General features: G+C 40.2%; 2 protein-coding genes across 5 annotated transcripts in view; one reads left to right on the forward strand and one right to left on the reverse strand.

Moving 5' to 3' along the window:
• Positions 1-24,685, reverse strand: part of ATAD1 (ATPase family AAA domain containing 1) — a 448,511-nt gene that overhangs the window by 73,913 nt on the left and 349,913 nt on the right. The gene's annotated exons all lie outside the window — the stretch shown is intronic.
• The window catches only part of PTEN (phosphatase and tensin homolog), a 93,521-nt gene that overhangs the window by 18,029 nt on the left and 50,807 nt on the right, over positions 1-24,685 (forward strand). For 2 of the 3 annotated variants that reach the window (XM_073353741.1, XM_073353742.1), the window contains exon 3: positions 8,639-8,723. In XM_073353741.1, the coding sequence (XP_073209842.1) occupies positions 8,639-8,723 (85 nt within the window). Of the gene's footprint in view, positions 1-8,638; positions 8,724-24,685 lie in introns of those variants that run through there. The other variant, XM_073353743.1, reaches the window with a different exon arrangement.

The following is a 24,685-nucleotide window of genomic DNA, read 5'->3' on the forward strand; positions in this document are numbered from 1 at the left end:
TAGAAATCCTGGAAAGTATTTGATTTGTTAATGTAGTTGCATAGACTGAGAGAAGGGTAGTTTTCATTGTTTGGGATATTTTTCCATCTTGAGAATTATGGCATCATGATTGTGTGGACGTATAGTCTCAAATGTGTTTTGGAGTAGCAAAAACTAGATTTAAAAGGGGGGAAAATGAATTATTTTGCAAACTATCTGGAAGGGAAATTACTGTTTATGTACAGTGTTTATTCCCAGTTGTAGATGCAGAGGAATTGCTGTATTGAAAGTTGTTTCATGCAATATATTGCAGCATTGGATTTACTGAATATTTTTATAATATTGTGAAATGCTTGTATATACTCGTGAGCTGCAGAAATAGTTCTTTAATTGAAAGCTTTGCTTTTAGTTATGATGTAGCAAAATGACACATACTAATTTGATTTTGCATGTGTTTCCAGTGCATATTGGGGTAGATTTGGTTTAAATCACTAATCAGGAAGACTCTATTTAATCATGGATTTCTACATAAAAGTGCATTTTTGTTGGTTATTATAACCTTAATACATATTCTTCACAACTCTGAGATAGATGAGACCCAAACTGGGTCACTTTTACGGCCTGCTGCCATTATTGGTTTTCCCTTCCAGTAGATCTCAAATCAGTGAAGGCTACATTCAGAAAGACCTCAAGACTTATGAAATATGCTGCTCAGTTTCATTTTTGTTTCTACTGCCTGTTCCTCCCTTCTCCCATTTATCAACAGACTTCTCCTTGTCCAGAGATATTCTGCCCCCAACAATCTTCTATTCATTGAACTTTTTGAAACTTTGCACTTCTAGTGAGAGGCAAGGGATTGACTGTGTACACAAATTTAGAGGGACAATAGGGTTGAGGTCTGTTATTTCTCACCTCTGTATATTTTACTTAAACATTTTTGCTGTTAACCATGTACTCTCTGGAGACACAAATCCACAGTTTGAGAATTGCAAAACTAAGCATCTCTGATGGTATCTTCTAGACTAAGCACTGAGTCCCATTGGGTAGATAGAAAGATTAACCTAAATAATCTATACAGAAGGTCCTGGAACCCCATAAGATTGGGTCCCTAATCCATAAATTACTGGAACTCATTTACAAAACTTTTCTTAAACATTACATGAATATATTTTCTCATACTATAGAATTAGAATTTATAATCTCTATTCCATGATGAGATATCTTTGAGCTATAATGTATCTTTATCTTTAGATAGGTTTTTCCTCAAAGCATTTTATCAAAAAAATTCAATTTAAATGAAAAAATCCATTTGTTTTGCAGGGGGAGGGGGCGGTTAAATCATTGATTTTTATCCACTCTGGTGCATATGCTTAGTCTTTTTATAAAGGCAGGTGTGTTATACGTTTACATATTGGCTGGTTTTGGAACAGTGGTTTGTTATAGGTGAACTTTTTAGTGCAGGATGCAGGCTATAAGCATTTTTGTGAACAAAACGTAGTTCTCTGACAGGAATCTGGTTTTTATCAGATGCTTCTGAAACCTAGGAAGGAAGGTAATTGATACTAATTACTATACTAATTTAAAAGATAGGTAGTTGAGTAACTTACTGTTAACTGCTCAAACTATGTCCCTAAACCACTTATCTTATTACATAATTATTAGCCTCTAATTGCTGTAGAGTAAAAATTTAGTAATTACTAACATAGGAGTAAATACAAAGCAGTAGCTAGTTTTTTTGTGACTATACTAATTGAACACAGCTTATTACTACTTTTAATAGAAAGCTGTAGACTGCATGCATTTTAATGCTCAAGACAGCATGTATTTTGGAGTTTCACATGGTATCCGACCATGTAAATCTGTCATTGTCTTGAAAGAAGAAGAGCTTACTGACTTAAATATTAAAATGATAAAATTTATTTTTTAACTTTGGCTAAAACTTGAGGTTTAATAAAAGAAAAATTTAACTAATACATTGCCTATTATACAAGATGGTTAAATTCCAGAATAAATTAGAAAGCATTTTAAAAATTATTGGGCATATATTTAACAGTAGATGTTTTGACTACAGTATATTTTTATTAGTACCTGGGAATAAAATTGTTTAATTAAAATAGATACTGTTCTGTAATATTAGGAAAAAAGAAAAGGAGTACTTGTGGCACCTTAGAGACTAACCAATTTATTTGAGCATGAGCTTTCGTGAGCTACAGCTCACGAAAGCTCATGCTCAAATAAATTGGTTAGTCTCTAAGGTGCCACAAGTACTCCTTTTCTTTTTGCGAATACAGACTAACACGGCTGTTCCTCTGAAACCTGTAATATTAGGATTACTATGTATTAAATGTTTGTGGTTTTTGTTGAAAGTTTAACACATTAAATTCTTGTCAGCTGTTTTAAGACTTTAGTGTACTTTCCACAACTTGTTCAGTATTTTGGTTAACACAGTTTGTAAATACAGAGATCTCAAATGTATTACTTCAGTACAAGGCACATAGACTGCAAACAGATTTGTGGGGAGTTTGGAATGGTTAACTAAAACTACTTAACTGTTATCTTGTAGCTCATGACAGTCTAATCTTTGAGAAATACTGGATAATTTGTGTAAACATATTCATATCTTCAGAAGATGTGGCAAATTGCCATCTCAGTGGTTTCTTCAGCTTTTTTCATTTTTGTATGAGGTTAGTGCTTAGTTGTTTTAAAAAAATCATTTATTGTATTTATAGTTAGCTTGATTGTCTACTCTCATATCTTTCTATATTTAGCCTAATAACTGAAGGACTACAGGAATATTCAGAAATTAAGAAAATGTGAAGACACATCTGTGAAATTCGTGGTTTAAATTACAGTTCAGTAATGTCTCACTTAACATTGTCCTGGTTAATGTTTTCTTACGTCGCTGATCGATTAGAGAACATGCTTGTTTAAAGTTGCGTGATGCTTCCTTATAATGTTTAGCAGCCACCTGCTTTGTCCACTGCTGGCAGAAAGAGCAACCTTTTGGGACCTAAGTGGTGGGGGCTTGGAACCAGGGCAGACTGGCAGCCCCCCATCAGCTCCCCTAAGTTCCCAGTGCTGCAGCTGCCCAGCAGGCTGTCAGTTGCTGGCAGTTCAGCTGTCCCTCCCTGCACTGCCGTGTGTTGCTCCTGCCCTCTGCCTTGGAGCTGCTCCCGGGAGCCTCCTGCTTTCTGTACAGAGGGCGGGGGAAGAGGGGTGCTAATGTCGGGGTGTCCCTGTACCTCATCTCTACAGGGAGGGCAGGGGATGGGACAGAACAGTGCTTAGAACGGAGGGAGCTTGCTGGCAGCAGCTGTTGCCTCACCTTGCTGATCTACTTAAAAAGGCAGTGTACTTAAAGGGGCAATGCGCCTACATCTCTCTCTCACACGTCTCTCTCTCGCTCTCTCACACATGCTGTCGTGCTCTCAGACACAGTGTGTCTGTCTCACTCCGCCATGCTGTCTCCTCCCTCCATTCGTGCTGCTTTGTAGAGTGTGAGGCTACATTAACAGTGTGTTAACCCTTGAGGGCTCAGCTTAGTGCTAATTCATCTTTTGGCAGTAAGGCATTTCCTGGGAAATATCCCACCCTCTTTCACCCTCTGACTTCACCACCTCAACTAAGCTTCACAATCATCATTGCTGTGTATAGTACTACATTATTTGTTTAAAACTGTGTGTGTATTAGTCAGTCAGTCTTTGGTGAAGAAAATTTCCCTGTAACCTCTTTCCCACTCCCCCCCCTTACATTAATTCTTAGGGGAAATTGGATTGCTTAACATCATTTTGCTTAAAGTTGCATTTTTTTTAGGAACATAACTACAATGTTAAGTAAGGAGTTACTGTAATTTAAAGTTTAATTAGTGGATTACTGTTTAACCCTACATTCATCTAATCAACATCCAGTGAGGGTTCATCTTTAAATAGCGCATCTTAAATTTTTTTCAGCCAGGCTTTCTGTACTCAAATTCACTGTTCCTTTTCTAAGCTCTTTTGGTTTCATGTATGCATATTATCTCTATCTTTATTGTAGAACTTATTTTTTCCCTCAGACTAAGATACTGATTAGAAATAGGTAAGTGAGCTGTAGCTCACGAAAGCTTATGCTCAAATAAATTTGTTAGTCTCTAAGGTGCCACAAGTACTCTGATTAGAAATATTAATCAATATCTGGAACTTCAGTGCAGATGTTGAGCACTGTTATGGTATGTAGCTGCTCATGCTTAAACATTTAATTTTTCTTACAAACATTTTATTTACACATAAGAACGGACATACTGGGTCATACCATGGTCCATTTAACCCAATGTTCTGTCTTCTGACCGTGGCCAATGCCAGGTGTTTCAGAGGGAATGAACAGAACAGATAATAGTGATCCATCCCCTGTCATCTACTCCCAGCTTCTAGCATCAGAAGCTGGGGGCACCCAGAGCATGGGGTTGCATCCCTGACCATTTTGGCTAATAATCATTGATGTACCTATTTTCCATGAACTTCTCTAATTCTTTTTTGAACCCCATTATAATTTTGGCCTTCAACAGCCCCTGGCAACGAGTTCCACAAGTTCACTGTGCATTGTGTAAAGAAGTCCTTATGTATGTTTTTAAACCGGCTGCCTATCAACTTCATTGGGTTGACCCATGTTCCTTGTGTTATCTGAAGGAGTAAATGACTTGTACTTTTTCGCTTTCTCCACACCATTCTTGATATTACAGACCTCTCATATCCCCTCCCCCCTTAGCCCTCTCTTTTCTGGCTGAACAGTCCCAGCCTTTTTAATCTCTCCTATATGAAAGCTGTTGCATATCTCTAATGGTTTTTATTTTCTTCTCTGCACCTTTTTCAATTCTAATCTTTTTTGAGATGGTCTGACCAGACCTGATCACAATATTCAAGGTGTGGGTGTAACCATGGATTTATATAGTGGCATATGATCTTTTTTGTCGTCTTACTTATTCCTAATGGTTCCTAACACTTCTAGCTTTTTTGACTGGCACTGCACATTGAGCAGATGTTTTCAGAGAACTATCTATGATGACTCCAAGATCTCTTGCTTGAATGGCAACGGCCAATTTAGTTCCCATCATTCTGTATGTATAGTTCAAATTGTTTTCCAATATGCATTACTTTGCATTTATCAACACTGAATTTCATCTGCCATTTTGTTACTTAGCCAGTTTTTTGTAAGATCCCTTGGTAACTCTTTGCAGTCAGTTTTGGACTGAACTAATGAGTAATTTTGTATCCTCTCCAAATTTTGCCATTCCACTGATAAGCCTTTTTTCCTGATCATTTATGAATCACACTGGTCCCGGTACAGATCCCTGTGAGAGACACCACTGTTTACTTATTTCCCTTCTGAAAACTGATAATTTATTCCTATCCTTTTGTTGCCTGTCTTTTAACCAGTTCCTGATCCATGAGAGGACCTTCCCTTTTATCCCATGATAAGCTTACTTTGCTTAAGAGCTTTTGTTGTGGGACTTTGTCAAAGGCTTTCTGAAAATCTAAGTACACTGGATCCCTCTTGTCCGCATGTTTGTTTGCCTCCCCTCAAAGAATTCTAATTGGTGAGGCATGATTTCCCATTACAAAAACCATGTTCTCTTCCCGCCCCCCCCCCCACCCAACAAATCGTGTTCATCTGTGTCTAATAATTCTGATTTTTATGATTGCTTCAACCAGTTTGCCTATTACTGAAGTTAGGTTTACTTGCGTATAATTCTCAATCGCCTCTGGAGACTTTATTTGAAAACTGGTATCAAGTTAGCTACTTTCCAGTCACCTAGTACAGAAGCTGAGTTAAATGATAGGTTACATAGCACAGTTAATAGTTCTGCAATTTCATATTTGAGTTCCATTAGACCCCTTGGGTGAATATCATCTGGTCCTAGTAACTTATTACTGTTTAGTTCCAAAACCACCTCTGACACCTCAAGCTGGGACAGTTCCTCAGATTTTTCACCTCGAAAGAATGGCTCAGGTGTGGGAATCTCCCTCACATCCTCTGCAGTGAAGATGGCTGGAGAAAATTGATTTAATTTTTCTACAATAGCCTTATCTTCCTTGAGTGTCCCTTTAGCACCTCAGTCATCCAGTGGTGACTCCACAATGTTTGGCAGGCTTCCTCCTTTTGATGTATGTAAAAAATGGTTTGCTGTTAGCTTTTGAGTTTCTTGGCTAGTTCCTCTTCAGTCTTTTTTGTCCTGCGTTGTTGTTCTTCTACATTTGACTTGCCAACATTTATGCTCCTTTCTATTTTCCTCAGTAGGATTTAACTTTGAATCTTAAAGGATGCCTTTTACCTCTAAACACTTTTCACTTTGTTTATCTATGGTTGCACTTCTTTGGTCCTCTTACCATGTTTTTTAATTTGTGGTATACAGTTAATTTGAACCTCTATTATGGTGTTTTTAGTAAGTTTCCATGCAGTTTTCAGGTATTTTACTTTTGTGACTGTACCTTTTAATTTCCGTTTAACTAGCTTCCTCATTTTTGTATAGTCTCCTTTTTTAAATTGAAAGCTACTGTGATGGGCTTCTTTCATGTCTTCTCCCCCTCGCCCCACATTAGAATGTTAAATTTAAATTATAGTCGTTATTATCAAGTGGTTCAGCTATATTCACCTCTTGGACCAGATCCCTGTGCTCCATTTAGGAATATATCAAGAATTGCCTCTCCTCTTGTGGGTTCCAGCAGTAGCTGCTCCAAGAAGCAGTCAACTTTTTTGAAAGAGGATGCTTATGTTCTTTCCTCCGATTATATGTGTGACTCAGGAGCAGTTCAGACAGAATAGTTTAATGCTGGGGCCAAAAATGGGGAAATTGGGCTTTCCCCATCTATACCAAAAAGAAATAACTTCATAATCCTTCCGAGATGCTGTAAATGCACATCTGCTGAATGTTGCGTATTTAGGACTTCAGACGTACTGCGGATAGAATACCACCTCAACCATTAGCTCTGAGTGATAGGTTGCATTATTTGTGCAGGGTTGCCAGTTCCTCCTTACCTGAGACATGTATTTCAGTATCTTAAAGTGCAATGTTGCTGTCTAATACTCAGCTGCCTACTTTAGGATCTTGCTAATGGCTTAAGGTAGCTTTTAGTTTGGAATGTTTTTGTAATTTAAAACTGTGTAACACTTTTTAAAATAGACTTTTATAGGTGTGGATACTATAAGCGTGAAGAAGTAGAGCACTTTTTCCTCAACGTTTTTGTTGTTTTGGTTCTGACAACAAAATGGTTTGTTTTTTCTAGTGTTGTCCAACTGTAAATGTTTCTGATAGACAAAATTAATCCGGGTTTGCAACACTTTGTGGTAGACTTTCAGTTCGCTCTGGGATTATACTCCTGGGGGAATTCTGTGCCACTGTGCATGTGCAGAATTTGTCCCCCATGTATTTCTTTGCTTCCCCACAGAAAAATGACTTTCTGACTGGGAAGCTAAGAAAGCCACAAGAGCGGTCATGCAACTCTCCCCATTAATGTATTTCGGGTGCCTAGGGCAGCCGGCAGAGAGGAAAATCACTGTGGGGCAGGAGGCAGGACTGGGGAAGATCTGGCTGGTGGCTCCTACCCTGTGTCAGGCTCAGCTGCTAGTCCCAACTGGGCTGGGGAGGATGGGACTTCCTCTTCCCTTGAAAGAGATCTGGTGCCGGGTCAGACCAACCCCAGATTTCTCCCCCAGCTGAAGGAAGCTCTGCAAGCTCCCCCTCCCGCTTACTGCACCCATTGCTCCTCAGCTGCAAGAGGGAGGGATCCCTGTACAGGGTGCTGCTCCCCCATCCACCCAACCCATGTGCATACAGAACCCCTCATATTCAGACCCTCCCTCCAAGCCTCATCCCCCTGCACTCAGTACCCCACCCACCCAATGAGCCCTATTCCCCCTGCACCTGGATCACCCCGACGAGCCACCCGGATCCCAACCCCGATGAGCCTCAGTCAGCTGCATCTGGACCAACTGTGCCCCCGACACCCAGACCCCCCCACCTCTGAGCTCTGTTCCCTCCACACCCAACCCCCCCCCCCGCTGAGCCCCAACCACCTTCACCTAGACCCCCCTATAGAATTCCATTACCTTTACACTCAGAGCCCCTTGCTGAGCCTGCCTGTCCACTCCTAGTGCACCTGGCACAGAGGGGCCTGGTCCTTGCGCTGTATCAGGGTTGGGTGCTGCCTTACCACTGAGCCCATGTCCCGGGGGGAGCTGCACAGTGATCTCCCACTCTGCAGCCAGTGGCCTGTGCTCCCCATTGCCATGTTAGAGCCTCCACATTTATTTGACAAATAAAATTTGCAGAATTTTAAAATTTTGGGACAGAATTTTTAATGTTTTGGTGCAGAATGCCCTCAGGAGTAGGGATTAGTCTGTTATGCAATACCTCTCAACCCAACCCCCCCCCCGGACACACACATTCTGGAAAGAATCATCGCTTTCATGCATTTATTGCTTAATTTATTTTTGTTCCTTAATAATTAACAACCATGTTTCCTTATTAAAGTAATTTTGAACTGTTGAACTTAATTCTCTTTGGTAATGAAGTGGTTTGGTCATTACTCTTTACCTTTCATTAGAACCTATTTAATACTAGTATTGCAATTTTGTGTACTTTACCAATTTATTTTCCAAATATTTCCTTAACTTGGATATTCAGATATTTATCCAAACATAATTGCTATGGGTTTTCCTGCAGACAGACTTGAAGGAGTATACCGAAACAACATTGATGATGTAGTAAGGTAAGATTTATATTTTTGCTGACACACTGAATTATTTGCTTATCTATTTTTTTTGCAATACTCCTAATTCATGCTGTAGTTTTAACCTTTAATGCCTATAATAAGTAGGTTGGGTAGAGTACACATGATCTTCTGCTTAGAGGTACTTAGGGGAGGGGAAATTTGGTGTAAAAGTGGTCCTTGGTTCTATTTCTGTAAAATTAAGTGTATTTCTAGGGATTGTATTCAAGGTCATTGATCTATGTACAGATCAAATTCATACAGTTAGCTTTACAGGTGCAACACTGAGCTGGTCTAATTGTGTTGGAAAAGTGCTTAAATGACTTAAGAGCATGACCCCTAACTCATATAGATATTTTGAAAATCTCACTGAGTTTTCCAGAGCAGCTAACCTTAAATTTTTAATGTAAAATACCAAGCAGAAAAACTTGCCGGAAATATAAGTGAGTTAAGAGCACAAATCCCATTTAAAAGTTGATGGAACTCATGTTTATAAGTCACTTCAGGTGCTTTTGAAAATTCTACCCTCTGTGGCAACTGGAGAATAAATGAAATTATGATCTCACAAGGGTTAAAGCTAAGAAATTGAGAGCGAAGCACAATTACTTAAAGTAATTTTTTGTTTGTCTAACTCCAGTGTCTAAAAAACACTTTGTTGAAAAATGTTCATTAAAGTTCCAGCATCGTTCCCTCTTTGTCTGAGGGGGGAATACTTAAGCAAAACCATGGAAGACCTGTTTCAGAGTAACAGCCGTGTTAGTCTGTATTCGCAAAAAGAAAAGGAGTACTTGTGGCACCTTAGACTAACCAATTTATTTGAGCATAAGCTTTCATGAGCTACAGCTCACTTCATCGGATGCATACTGTGGAAACTGCAGAAGACATTATATACACAGAGACCATGAAACAATACCTCCTCCCACCCCACTCTCCTGCTGGTAATAGCTTATCTAAAGTGATCACTCTCCTTACAATGTGTATGATAATCAAGTTGGGCCATTTCCAGCACAAATCCAGGTTTTCTCACCCTCCGCCCCCTCACACACAAACTCACTCTCCTGCTGGTAATAGCCCATCCAAAGTGACCACTCTCTTTAAAATGTGTATGATAATCAAGGTGGGCCATTTCCAGCACAAATACAGGTTTTCTCACCCCCCCCCACCCCGCCCTTTTTTTTTTTTCTTCAAAAAAACACACACAAAAACTCACTCTCCTGCTGGTAATAGCTTATCCAAAGCGACCACTCTCCCTACAATGTGCATGATAATCAAGGTGGGCCATTTCCAGCACAAATTCAGTTTTCTTACCCCCCCCCCCCACACAAACTCTGATATTCCTGGTATTTCCAAGGTGTAAATGGCATTAAAGAAAACAACCTAAAACCCCAGTGCCAGGTCACCTGCAGTAAACAAAAATTCATAGCCCATGACCTGTCCATGACTTATACTATATACTCCTGACTAAATCTTGGGGGGAGGGTCTGGGGCTGTCATGGGAGTTTGGGGTGGGGGTGGCCTGTGGGTGCTGCAGGTGCTCTCGGGGGAGCAGCCCAGGATCCCTACTGGTGCTGGGGGGAGGAGGGTTGGCGGGGTTGGCAGGCTTCTTCCCTGGTTCCATTCAACTCGCTGGAAGCAGCACATGTCACTCCCTCAGCTCCTAGGTGGAAGCGCAGCCATGCAGCTCTGTGTGCTGCCTCCACAGCTCCCATTGGCCGGGAACCACAGCCAATGGGAGCTGCAGGGCATTGCCTGTTTGTGGAGGCATTGCTTGGAGCTGTCTGGCTGCAGTGCCACCTAGGAGCTGAGGGAGGGACATGTTACAGCTTCCGGGGAGCTCCTGAGGTAAGCACTGCCCAAAGCCCTCACCCCTTCCTGTGCCCCAACCCCCAATCCTGAGGGCACACCCAAACTCCTGCTGCTGCTGGGGGAAGGGGCTGCAGTGGCCCGAGACTGCCCCAGCAGTGGTCAGTGCGACTGGTCCAGGGGTTTCTTGAGCTGCTCGGGCCAGCTGAACAGGCTGCTGTAGAAGTCACGGAATCTGTGACTTCATGACAATCTCGCAGCCTTATCTGTAATATAAACAATTAAGGGGTAACTGATGTCATTAAATGGGTAATATATTGCATCGTTATCAGTTGAATGGTGTAAACTTCAGGCATAGTCACTTATTTAATAAACATTTATCATGATAGGAAATAAAACTCTGTCCTTGTGCTGCCTGCCATTTGAGGATCTTAAAGTATTTTTTACACACATTCATGAATTTAGACTCCACAAGTGAAAGGTTTATGCCATTGATATCAATGGTAAAACGCCCATTCACTTCAGCAGGACCAAGATTTCATCCTATGCTCTTGTAGCATAGGCCCCTATTTTTACAGATGAGGAAGTCTGAGGCATTGAGATATTAAGTTGTCCAAGGTCGTACCATAGGTCTGTTGCAGAGCTGGGAATAGAAAGCAGATCTTCTGATGCCCGGTTCGAGGCCTTAACAAGACCATCCTTCCTATTTTAGAACTCCTTTTTTAGTAACCATTTTATTTCTGAACTACTAAACATTTTCTCGTATTCAGAAATATTCTGTTTTTGATTTAACATTGCAAATACTTCCCGTTCTGATTGAGCAATGAGCCTGGATAGTTGGGTTCTACTCCTATTACTGTTAGCCAAGAGAGGCATCCCTCTTAAAGACCAAGCTACCAAAACTTGTCCAAAGGTTTTGGTCTGATTTGCTTGAATCTGTTACTGGAAGGTCTTTTTAAGCTCTGTCTCAAATTCTCTGGTGATCGGGACTCCTGTTTCATGGCACAGTTTCCAGGAGATGCGCTCTGAAACCAGTCCCCACCAAGATCTGGAACTGCCATTAGTAAGGAGTTGGCTTGCTTCTTCAGTACCACCACAGCTGTGGTATTCAATCTTCAAGGTAGGTCACTTGGAGACCTACGGTGACTCTAGGGACAAGTGACTTTGCTTGGTATAGAGTAATAACTGTCTTGAGAACTTCAAACCAACAAGAGAACTAATGGAATCTCCATTTAAGTCTTCAAATCAAGACTAGATGTTTTTCTAGGAGACATGCTTCAGTTAAACACAAGTAATGGGCTGAGTGAAGAGATAACTGGATGACATTCTGTGCTGTAGAGGTGGACAGACTAGATGATCTAATAGTCCCATCTAGCCTTAATCTGAATCTAGGGAGTTAAGTCTGTGCTGAGATCATGGGTCTGGCCAGTCAAAATCCTTGGTAGCTGTACCCCAGCTTGGAGTACTACCATCTGCAACAGCATTAGTACTGTTCTTCACCAGGAATCATAGTCACCAAGGAGATGGCTTCCTGTAAGACTGAGTGCTTTTCACTGTTGCTGAGCAGAGAAACAGCTTTTGTCTTCCCTCATTCTCTCTCTCTCTCCCCTCAACCATGTGCAGCAGTTATTTGGTTCCAGAGAATGCCAGTCAAACTGCTACTAGGAATGAAGGTTAGAGGTTCATACTGGGCTCCATTGGTTCCAGGATTCCCATGTTTATCCTGTCTCAGCAGCTTTCTTATTGCCTTCCATTTCCTGGGCTCCCTTAGGTTTTGTCTCATTGTATTTTTAGGGGTATCTTCAGGACTGTACTTAAGATGACTCAGGTGAATACAACAGTTGAGGCTCTTCCTTTTGAGGGACCAGAGTTGAGCTCCAATGTGGATGACTTTCTCCTTCCATGCCCTAAAGGACTCAAGCAGCTTGAGATCTTTGACCATTACCAAGAAGTTGTAAAAGGGTCATGTGACTTCTGGTGGAGTCTTTCTGGGACTTTCTATGGACTTCTTCCTCCTCTTCCCCTCCCCCCCATCCCCCCCGGTACTGCTAGGGGAAAAACTTCCTGCACTGGTGCACATGGCGAGCACGCAAACCTATTGTGGAATAGACGTGAGCAACAGATCTCGAAGATCCCCAGTTATGGAAAAGGTAACTCTCTTCTCTGATCTGAAAGTTGAGAAGTGGCATGACTGGCAGGTCCATCCCCCTTGGAGAATCACAAAGAACAGCAGTGATGCCAGAAAACAAAGTGTGAAGTAGGTGGACTTACAGTTAATATCTAGCCAGAAATGTGGGCAACAGTTGGCAACTCTGAAAAGTTTGGAGAAGGGTAAAACAAAAGAGGATAATATACAAGTTAAAGAGCTGGAGTGGAAGAAGACTTAGCAGTTCTGCGGATGGCTCAATAGTGCCACAGATTACTGCTAATTTAACTCTGGTGCTAAAACCCGTTTGAGCAAGCTTGAGGAAAAATTAAATGACAGCTGGACAATGAATAGTCAGATGAACTAGTAGTATCCATTACAGAGATGGACTCTAGAATTACCACAGTGAGGATGACATGGAGGGTCAGGAGGAGAGATGTATGATCCTAGTGTCTCCTATCAAAACATTGACTGAAAAGGTGGAAGACTTGGAAAATGGGGGACCTAGAAAAAATACTAGGATTCTAGGTCTGCTAGAAGGGACCAAAGGCAAATAACCTATAAATACTTTGAAACTTGGAGTCTGAAAGTCTTGAATCAGTTGGTCAGATCAGATAAAATTAAGATTGAAAGAGCACACTGGATTGAGGAATCACTGCACAACAGAAATGTGACTAGACCACATCCTGTCATAGTACGGCTACAGAACTTGAGGTCAAGTTTTGGTTCTCAACACAGCTGGGAAGTTGAAAGAAAAAATGGAGGGCAACCGAGTCAACTCGTATCAAGACCCTTTTATCGGTGCACAGAGGAAGAATGTTGTTTACACAAGTCTGCACACAGCTCCATAGGAAAAAGCTTCAGTCTGCATTGTGTCTGACCCACCTGGTATATTTTCAGGCTTGCTGCGGGGAGAGAAAGAGGATTGTAATCTCCCACTCTTTTTATACTAGAAGCATAAAAGCTCCTGAACTCAGTCCTGGAACCAAATTCAGGAGACCAAGAACTGGGAATTAATTAAACTAATTAGATTAACATTAAATAGAGCATAATCAGGGGCCCTGTAAGTATCTGAAAAGTGGAATTGGGACAACTTTTGACTATAACAAAACAAAATGGTTTTGCGTGTTCAGGAAAATACTGCCTCAGTGGCAGAAATCTTTAGAATGATTTTATATTGTGTGTTAGGAATATTAAGTGTCCATAAATCATGGCACAGAAATTAAAGTTAGGAAAATATGTAAGTATTAAGGATATTAGCAAATATCAAGTATAAGAAGGAAATGAAAATACAATGTTTGTCTGAAATACATGGTTTAAGGTTTCAGAGTAGCAGCTGTGTTAGTCTGTATTCGCAAAAAGAAAAGGAGTACTTGTGGAACCTTAGAGACTAACCAATTTATTTGAGCATGAGCTTTCGTGAGCTACAGCTCACTTCATCGGATGCATACCGTGATATTGAATGTATATGCAGGGAATCTGATAATAGGAAGGACTTCAGGTTTTTTCCTCCAAAACTGCCAAAGGGCATACTAAGATGCATTTAATTTTGATATCAAAAGTTCTTTTCCATTAAATTCTTAATGTTAGAGTTTGATTAATACGTATCTTGGACCAGGCACCCATCTTCATTAAAATAGTCTAATGAACGAATAAGGGAAAAGAGGAAACTTAGCTATATTTGGTTAAAAGACACAAACTTGGTGAATAAAATGGAAAAAACACTGATAATTATATACATGATATATCCACGAGAACTAGGTGGGAGGCCTTTTAAGCTATAATTATCTCATAAAGTAGTTGTAGGGAAAAAGAAAAGCAAAAATAAGTGGACATAGAGGAATAAATTTACAATTTGCAGAAGCCTTATTATTTGACTGATGATACAAAGTTAAAACCAAGAGATGAAAAACAGAGCATTAGAAGCACTGGTAATACGAAAAAAAACCCAAACAGCTCTCATTTGTAAGACAAAGGCTTTATGAATGGAGGAACAAGTCTCGCAGATTGAGCCAGACTTATTTCCAGCCGGAGACTCAGAGCAGCTATGCAGTACCTTAAGGACAGAATGGAATACACCAAAAAGCAAACAAAGGAATTTACAAATTACTAATGAAATGTGTGTGAGAGAGAGAGACTAGCAAATATGTATAAATGGAAGAATTGGGAACTAGTATATTGCAGTATATTAACATGCCCAGTCTGACACCTAATGAAAGTCATACTAGTTAGCCCACTAACACAAGAAGAAATAGAAATGGTGTAGTCATCACTAAGATTGGGGAAAAGTCCTGTTCCAGATGGATATGCTTCTGAAGTCTCAAGTTTTAAAACACAGGTAATGCCCTTGTTAGCAAATGTATTTCAATTTTCTTGGGAAACTGAGTGCTTACTAAATACCTTCTATCAAGCAGAGAGATTTTTGATGCCTAAACCAAATAAAAACATAACAGATCCAGGATTTCATAGGCCCAGCTCATTAATAAATATAAATAGTAAGATTTTTCTTTTTACTACCATAGTGTCATCCAGATTAGAGAGGACAATGCCTAAATTAATGGACCAAAGTCCAACTGGATTTATAAAAGGAGGAAGCCCCTGAAATAATATAAGAGAACTCCTACGTGTGCTGCAGCATTCCACAAGCACTACTAAAGAGGCCTGCGTTCTTATGATGAATGCAGAAAAGGCTTTTGACTCGGTAGAATGTCCTTTTTTATTTAGAATGTTAGAGATGTATAGGTTTGGGGAATCTTTCGAAGTGGATTTAAAATCTACAGAAATCCTTTGACCTGTATTTGGTGAAATGTTACAAAGACGGAGCCTGTACCTTCATACAAAGAAACAAGACACAAGTGTCACTTATTTGATTTGATTATTGAACCTTTAGCACAAAAGAACTAAGACCCTGAATTCAGGGAACTAAGTATATTGGGATTAGAAAGTTCAATTATACACGAATGATCTTATTCTTTTGATAAAAGATATAAATAAAAGCTGGCCTGTATTACAGGAAATAATTGAAACCTTATGGTAAAGGAATATAGACTGAATTACTCTAAATTAGAGATACTATGCCTGGGCTCCAAAAGATGCTTAATATCCTCTGAAAGTAGTTGATAAAATTAGATATTTAGGCATTAATATATTTGAAGTGGGGGAGCTGTTTAATTTAAATATTGAGCCGTTAGTGAAAAATATTTACAATGAGTTGAGAAGGTTAACATACCTATGTTTTGACTTTGTTAGGTAGAATTCATGTACTTCAAAATGAATGTCTTCTCCAGGGGCTATTTCTATGGTTCTCTTTAAGAAATTTTCAGGGGGTATAAAGAAATTTAATGTTTGGATTCTTATGGTCCGTTTGGAACACAAGAATCAAAAGGGAATGGCTGGAATCTCCAGTTGAAACAGGAGGTTAGGTGCTACCAAACTTCAGAGATACTCTAGGTAGATAAAATTAGATCAGTACTGGAATGGATGTCTAACTGAGACTTCCTCATGCATACAGATAGAACATAAACTGACAAACTCAGTATCATTGTATAATTGTGTACCAAACTTGTATCCCAAAATTCTAGCGTCCATGAAACATCACCTACTACTAAAAAGTTTAGTGCTTTCAAACCCCAAAAATGGACGGCTTCCTTTAGGGATGGGCAACGCTTAAACAGATATATCTCATATTTAAAAAGAAAAGAATGCACAATTTGAGTTTGTACAGATAGTTTACTTTATTAAAACACTTTCCGAGAAGGAAGGAACCAACAAAGCAATTTGTATTAAAAAATGTTATGAGGTCTCAAAGTTTCAGCACTCAAGATTGTCTAGAATGTATAATCTCATGACTGTTTTTAAAGACGAAATTACACAAAGCTATTAAGTTATGAAGTGCACACTGTAAATGTGAAATAACAGCAAAAGAATGGAATGAAATAATGTAGATGGTAAATATTGGCTCTAAGACTAACCAAATAGTACAAATTCAGTACTATTCAGTTTATAGCAGGGATCATCACTACGCGTACCACAGGACAAATCCAGACTGCCAGACACTTTTGAATGGACCCCAAAATCTTTCTATTTATTTACTAACATTTTTATTTTTCTTTAGCCTCGACCTTGACTATACCTTGACAAAGAAATGTGGACCTTGACAAAAAATAAACTACCCCTGGTTTACAGAACGTTGGTTTTTCCATCTCAGTATTTATTTTATTATATAGCCACAGGTGTCTGTCTGAAATGTAAAACAGTTAAGCCCTCTTTCATATATATGTTGTGGTACTGCTGGATGGTGAAACACTTTTGGAAAACCATCATGAAATAAAAAAACCAAAAAACAAATCAGTGCTAAACTTGAACTGGATTTACAAGATGTGTTGGGAGTTAGCCTGTTAAAAAGATTCAAACCAGGAATAAAGAAGCTATCCTGTTCGTGCTACTTCTATTTTTTGTTTACAAAAAATAGAGCTTTCTTAAATTTGTGGACCCAGGATTCCTGCTGTAGATACCTGAAATAAAATATTAATAACTATCTTATACCGAAATTCTTTTTCGTGAGCATAGTGCCAAGTGGATTTCACCAAAAAAGTGGATAAAGGAAATAGTATACCTTTCACTGGAAAACATTATAATAGAAATATTGAAATCACTGAGATGCTTTGATAGACACAGTAATTCTATACTTAAGCAAGAAGGCTATTCAGAGGATGATTGAACTAAATACGCGTCCCGTCCCCTCCCCCCCCACGCACCTTCACTTTCCTTTCTTTCTGTTCTCCTGAGACTTTCCCCCTTGACCCCAGAAAACATTGTTTCCTAAAAAAGTTAATATGAACGGTTAAGTATTACTGACCCAGTGTATTCTTTTTTAAAAAGAAAATGTTAATGATATAATGTATGGTAAATATATAATGTTGCTTAATATTAACTTGATATTAAGATATGTACCTATACATGTCAAGACAATGTCATTTTAATGTCTTGTTGTAAATGACCCAAAATATCAATACATACAATCTCTTCCCAACTAAAAAACAGCTTTAAAAAGAACAAAATGCCCTGATATTGGGTTGTTCCTAGGTATCAACCCACTCAGAAACTTTACCATTGGTATAGAAGCCCTCCCAGAAAGAGTCGAAGCACAGCCACATATTGTGCTTAGAAGCATGGTTGATTATGCTGCTTGGTAACTTCAGATCTAGCAACTATTTGGGGATCTGTACCCTTCTTGGCAACCACCTTTTGTACTTCCTTGTGGTACAAAGTGAAATTACTTTCAGCAAACTAGTCCTGGAAAGAGTGGATCAAGGATGCACCCTCTAATTCTGCTCTTGCATTCCTATTTTTCCCCTCACAAGACAGTACTAAGCAAATAGATTGCATCCTTCGTCTAGATGGCGTAATAGAGATGGTCCCTAATGTGTTAATGGCAGGAGTGTTCATTGTTATTACTTCCTATTACCAAGACAGGGAAGGGGTTTCATCCCATTGTGGACTTCAGATGACTCAACAAATTTGTCATGCCTTAGAAATTCTGCTTGGTGACAAACCTCTTCATAATCCAGTGCCTTCTACAGGAGTGTTTCTCAACCTTTCAAGACTACTGAACCCCTTTCAGGAGTCTAAAGTGAGGTGTAACTTGTGGGTACACAAGACAAATCAAACTGTTTGCTTACAAGATCAGACATAAAAATACAGAGAAGTGTCGCAACACATTACTGAAAAATTGCTTGCTTTCTCATTTTTACCATATAAAATAAAATCAATTGGAATATAAATATCGTACTTACATTTCAGTGTATAGTATATGGAGAAGTATAAACAAGTCGTATGAAATTTTAGTTTGTACTGACTTCGCTGTTGCTTTTTATGTAGCATGTTGTAAAACTAGGCGAATATCTAGATGAGTTAATGTACCCCTTGGAAGACCTCTCCGTACCCCCAGGGGTACAATGTTCTCCTGGTTGAGAACCACTGATCTACAGAATTGGTTTCTGGCTCCCAACTAGAAGGACACATTTAGACTTACTTTCCATGAGCTTCCTGGTTTACTATACTCCGTTCACTCTAGTTGATCAACAGTATCAGTTGCCCATGGTCTTCAGTGTCTAGCAGTGGTGGTAACTATTTTGAGACTGGACTCTTGCACTCACCTTGGTTAATATGGGATAAGTCACTTCAGGCCTTGGAGAACCCTTTCAGACCAAGAATTAGTTTAAAAAACGTCCATCTTGATGCCTGCTGAGACACTAGAGTTGATGGGGCAGTCCTGCAATATAAATCAGTGAAAGCTTATTTTCTGCAGAGCCAGTGCTAACGGTGGTTAGATGAGATGGGCTTGTGAGCTTATGTAGGTTCAGGTTTTAGAGTAGCAGCTGTTAGTCTGTATTCGCAAAAAGAAAAGGAGTACTTGTGGCACCTTAGAGACTAACCAATTTATATGAGCATAAGCTTTCGTGAGCTACAGCTCACTTCAAGCCACAAGTACTCCTTTCCTTTTTATGTAGGTTCAGTTACATCCTCAGTAAGGATGGTTAAGGGCTGTGTACTGACTTTGTTGGGATGACATCAACTATCATCTGTGGAACAATGGCATCACTTTATTATGCTGATGGACAAAACTTTGCCAAGGCTGGAAAGGTGTCCCATTCTAGATGTTGCTGCCTATATAATGATATAATGCAGTCAGATATAATATGAATTCAGATATAACGTAGTAAAGCAGTGCTCCGGGGAGTGGGGCTGCTTTACCTTGTTATATTCGAATTCGTGTTATCGCAAGCTGTTCCTCTGAGCCTCCCCCCAATACTTGCTGCGGTCTCTGCCCCAGCTTACCTCCGCTCTGCCTCCCACCCCCGCGCCCTCCCACGAGCACGCACCAAATTGGTGTAGCAAGCCTGGGAGGGTGGAGAAGCGGAACTGCAGCATGTTCGTGGGAGGGGGCGGAGCAGAGGTGAGCTGGGGCCAGGGGGCCGCAGCAAGTAAGAGGGGTGTGTGCAGAGGGTGAGACTTCATTATATCGGGGTAGGGAGAGGAACCGCTCCCCGCCCCAGCTCACCTCCGCTCCGCCGCCTCTACTGAGTGTGCCACCGCCGCTCTGCTTCTCCCCCCCAACCCCCCCCCCCCCCCCCGGACCTTCCAGGCTTCCTGCGCCAAATAGCTGACTGGTGTGCCAAGCCTGGAAGGGAGCAAGGGAGAAGCGCAGCAGCAGCGCGGTTCCTCTCCCTACCCCGATATAACGCGGTCTCACCTATAAGACGGTAAGATTTTTTGATTCCCGAGGACCCCGTTATATCTGGGTAGAGGTGTACTCATGGATGCCTCCACTTGGGGAGATGGGGAGATCACCATATATTAACTTAGGTGCTCTGGACTCAAGGGGAGTCCAGCCTTACTGCTTTGCAGGAGCAAAGAGCAATTAGCTTGACATGTGAAGCATGCCTACCTCAATCTATGCATTCCTCTCTCAAAATGCTCACAAATACTACCCCTCTACCTTGTGTGTCATTTCTCATTATGGTTGGTTGAATTCTTCTAGAGTCATAGATTCTAAGGCCAGAAGGGATCATTATGATCATCTAGTCTGACCTCCTGTATAGCACAGGCCATAGGAATTATTTTGGGAAATTTCTAGAACATATGTTTTACAAAAACATCCAATCTTGATTTAAAAATTCAGTGATGGAGAAGCCACTACAACCCTTGAAAACCACTGGAAAAATTTACCATTGTTAAAAATTTACGCCTTATTTCCAGTCTGAATTTGTCTAGCTTCAACTTATAGCCATTTGATTGTTTTACCTTTCTCTCTAGACTGAAGAGCCCATTATTAAATATTTATTCCCCATGTAGGTAATTATAGACTGTAATCAAGTCATCCATTAACCTTCTCTTTAAGCTAAATAGATTAAGCTATGAGTCTGTAGCTATAAGGCCAGGGAAACATTCAGGTCAGTGTCTTCAACTGAAAGTGCAGTGCTCAGCATAAGTGATCCCTGAAGGAAATCGTCTTTGGATTTCCAGAAGGGAAGAAATTGTTGGGTAGATCTGTGTGCCACCATTGGAACAAGAAATAATACCAGCTTTTCTCTGAGGGAAGGCAAAAAAAAAAAATCATGGCTGACAGTTGTCCATCTTGTGAACTGGTCTCAAATCTCCTTATGCATTTATAGAATCATAGAATATCAGGGTTGGAAGGGACCCCAGAAGGTCATCTAGTCCAACCCCCTGCTCGAAGCAGGACCAATTCCCAGTTAAATCATCCCAGCCAGGGCTTTGTCAAGCCTGACCTTAAAAACCTCTAAGGAAGGAGATTCTACCACCTCCCTAGGTAACGCATTCCAGTGTTTCACCACCCTCTTAGTGAAAAAGTTTTTCCTAATATCCAATCTAAACCTCCCCCACTGCAACTTGAGACCATTACTCCTCGTTCTGTCATCTGCTACCATTGAGAACAGTCTAGAGCCATCCTCTTTGGAACCCCCTTTCAGGTAGTTGAAAGCAGCTATCAAATCCCCCCTCATTCTTCTCTTCTGCAGGCTAAACAATCCCAGTTCCCTCAGCCTCTCCTCATAAGTCATGTGTTCCAGACCCCTAATCATTTTTGTTGCCCTTCGCTGGACTCTCTCCAATTTATCCACATCCTTCTTGTAGTGTGGGGCCCAAAACTGGACACAGTACTCCAGATGAGGCCTCACCAATGTCGAATAGAGGGGAACGATCACGTCCCTCGATCTGCTCGCTATGCCCCTACTTATACATCCCAAAATGCCATTGGCCTTCTTGGCAACAAGGGCACACTGCTGACTCATATCCAGCTTCTCGTCCACTGTCACCCCTAGGTCCTTTTCCGCAGAACAGCTGCCTAGCCATTCGGTCCCTAGTCTGTAGCTGTGCATTGGGTTCTTCCGTCCTAAGTGCAGGACCCTGCACTTATCCTTATTGAACCTCATCAGATTTCTTTTGGCCCAATCCTCCAATTTGTCTAGGTCCTTCTGTATCCTATCCCTCCCCTCCAGCGTATCTACCACTCCTCCCAGTTTAGTATCATCCGCAAATTTGCTGAGAGTGCAATCCACACCATCCTCCAGATCATTTATGAAGATATTGAACAAAACCAGCCCCAGGACCGACCCTTGGGGCACTCCACTTGATACCGGCTGCCAACTAGACATGGAGCCATTGATCACTACCCGTTGAGCCCGACAATCTTGCCAGCTTTCTACCCACCTTATTTCTTCTAATCCCTTTCATACCCAGACTGATAAGTGTAGGCAGGAGAGGAACACTGTTAAGCAGCCCCAGCCTGGGCAAAGCACTTTGGTGATCAGACCAAGGATTTTTTACTGGATCTATAAGTTCCACTGTCTGGTATTCCAGACCTGATGTCTCAGAGCTGAAGCTGGATTCTCTATCCTGTCTCTGTATTTGACAGCTTGAATGTGGAGAAGCAAAACAGAAGATTCTCTGTTGAAAGCAGAAAATCTTCTGCTATGAAGCAGTTTTCTGTACAGCCATGATAAAACAGAAGTGATCTTTAAATCTATCCTTTTCATTATAGTTTTTCTGTATTTTAAGCAGAGAAGTCTTTCCTCTGCTCAGTGAGTTCAACTTGCCATAGTCTTTCAACTACCTAGTGCTAAAATGATTACTCCATATGCTTTGCCTTTGAGTCACCTTCATCTTAAGTTATCAATATGGTGCTCACATCTCTCATCAGATTACTTTATGTCCATTGCATCAACCTACAGTGGTAGAGATACAGATGCTACTGGCTGACCCATTTTACATTGTGCTGGTGCTACACCCTTACTCCCAAATTCCTATCCTAAGTGATTTCTGGCTTCCAGTGAATCCAGTCAGCCTGCCTGTGTTTTGTCCTAAGCCCCGCTTACATCCTTTGTTGAATATGGGTTCTAGACATAAAAGGTCAAAAAGGGTGGGAAATCTTACCCAACCTGGTGGTCCAACCCAAATTAATATTGCAAGTGTAGTTTTGGCTGTCTGCCTGCCACAGTTACAAATATTTAATTCTAATTGCTTTACAATTTAGAAGAGATGTACTTGGTTTTGAGAATACTGTGCATTATCTGCAAGTCATAGACTTTAAATAAAAGTTAGATGAGCAAAATAGCATTTCCATAAAGTTAGGTGACTAAAGGAGAACTTTTCATTTTGCAAAGCCATATCATAGGTATATAATCAATGTCATTTAGATATTTTAAAATATGCAAATTAAATGACTGCAAGGGACCTGCATGTGACCTGGGTTATGTTACCTTGAGTTCCTTGTTGTCAAACATGAAGCATGACACTACAAAAGTATAACCATGCAATACCCCAGCGGCAGTAACCATTTTTTCATTTTATGAAAAATTTTTGAGTTTACTAATGCTTTACACACAATCCATATACATTTACTCAAGGTCCGGGAGAAATTAGTATCTAGTTTTTTTTGACTAGTCAATGTCAAATGTGGTGTCAAATTAATTAATGACATTATTGTATTGGAAATACTCTGTTTCTAGAAAGCTACTATTACTCTTCATCTTTTAAAATGCAAGCAGTTACTTTTAAGTTTGTTGTAGTGCTGCGTTGAGGCTTTTTAACTTTTTGTGAGGGCTTAGAAAAATGCCTTATTTGACAACCCTAGAAACTAAAACTCATCCACAAAGCCAGTAAACTACTGGCAGAAACCAGAGAAAGTGCCAGTTTTGCCCCTCCCCCTTCCATGTATTCCAACTCTAATCTTGTGGGGCCATCTCTAGGGATGAATCTGTTCATTAAGCCATTTGAACCCTCTGAAACGGCCTACAAGGGTGCCAGTCGTAACTGTGTTCTTGCAGTCTAGGATTCAGTGCTATACTCACATCTGTTCTTATTTTAACACATCAGTTTAACCACAGAGGTTCTTCTGGAGTATTATGACTGATAACTAGAGCTTGTTTTTGCTTGAGCTTTCCAGGATTTTAGCAGCTCATGTTTCTTTTCAATGTGAACAGCATGTACTGCCATGGCTAATTTAATTCATGCTGGCTGATGTGCAAACACTCTTTGATAAGTGTAAACACTTGTATGTTGTTTCTTATTGAACATTACCAGGTGACACATCATATATAATCATGGCACTTTTGGTGTATCATGGTTATAATTCAGCTCTTAAAGCTGCTACATGAAGTGTAGAAGAGACTTTTTTTCCTCTTCCCCTTCCCCTTCCCCACCATTAAGGGGGAGGAAGGGAGTTTGCACAGTACTTTAGCTGACCTGAACAAAGCAGGGAAAACTTGACCTTGTTCCTACTTAGTTCAGAAAATTTATCACTTATAATTCTGTGGGTTCTGTTCCTCTATTTCCCGTTGACTGACTGACTGGTAAGTGAGGGACACTTAGAGGGAAACTATTCAGATTAAATTTGACGTCAAATTTAGACTTTTATTTAAATAAACTTTCACAAAATCCAAGATTAATAGGAAAAAATACCAGTACTGTTTTAAAAACAGATCAAAATTCCTGTTAAGTTCTGCAACTCAAACATTCCAAACTAGTGCTAGTGCATGAGAAGATAAAATTGAAATGGGAAACAAAAGTGAAATTCATTAGTCTACCTAAACTGTGGTCTATAAAAAGTAGATTAATTTTATTTTTTTAAAATTTCCAGTTTCATTAATTTATGGTGCTTTCTGTAAAATAGGTAAGAACCCTTTAAAAAAGCCCCACCCAAAATAAGCAATTAAAAAAGACTGTTCTCGTTCTGACAGTGTACCTCTGACTTCTGTGCCTTGCTCATCTTTAAAATGAGTGTACTCTCCACCTCAAGGGGATGTGATTAAACAGGTTTGAAGGGCTTTGAGGATTTTGATTGTACCACATTATAAAAACACAGTGGTCTAACATTGGCACTCACTTAAGTCAGTGTAAGTATCAAATTTAGCCCAAAGTATTCTTATCTTCATGTTGCTGTATCAAATTTAGCCCAAAGTATTCTTATCTTCATGTTGCTGTATCAAAT

Source organism: Lepidochelys kempii, chromosome 7 (genome assembly GCF_965140265.1).
Source record: "Lepidochelys kempii isolate rLepKem1 chromosome 7, rLepKem1.hap2, whole genome shotgun sequence".
Lineage (NCBI taxonomy): Eukaryota > Metazoa > Chordata > Testudines > Cheloniidae > Lepidochelys > Lepidochelys kempii.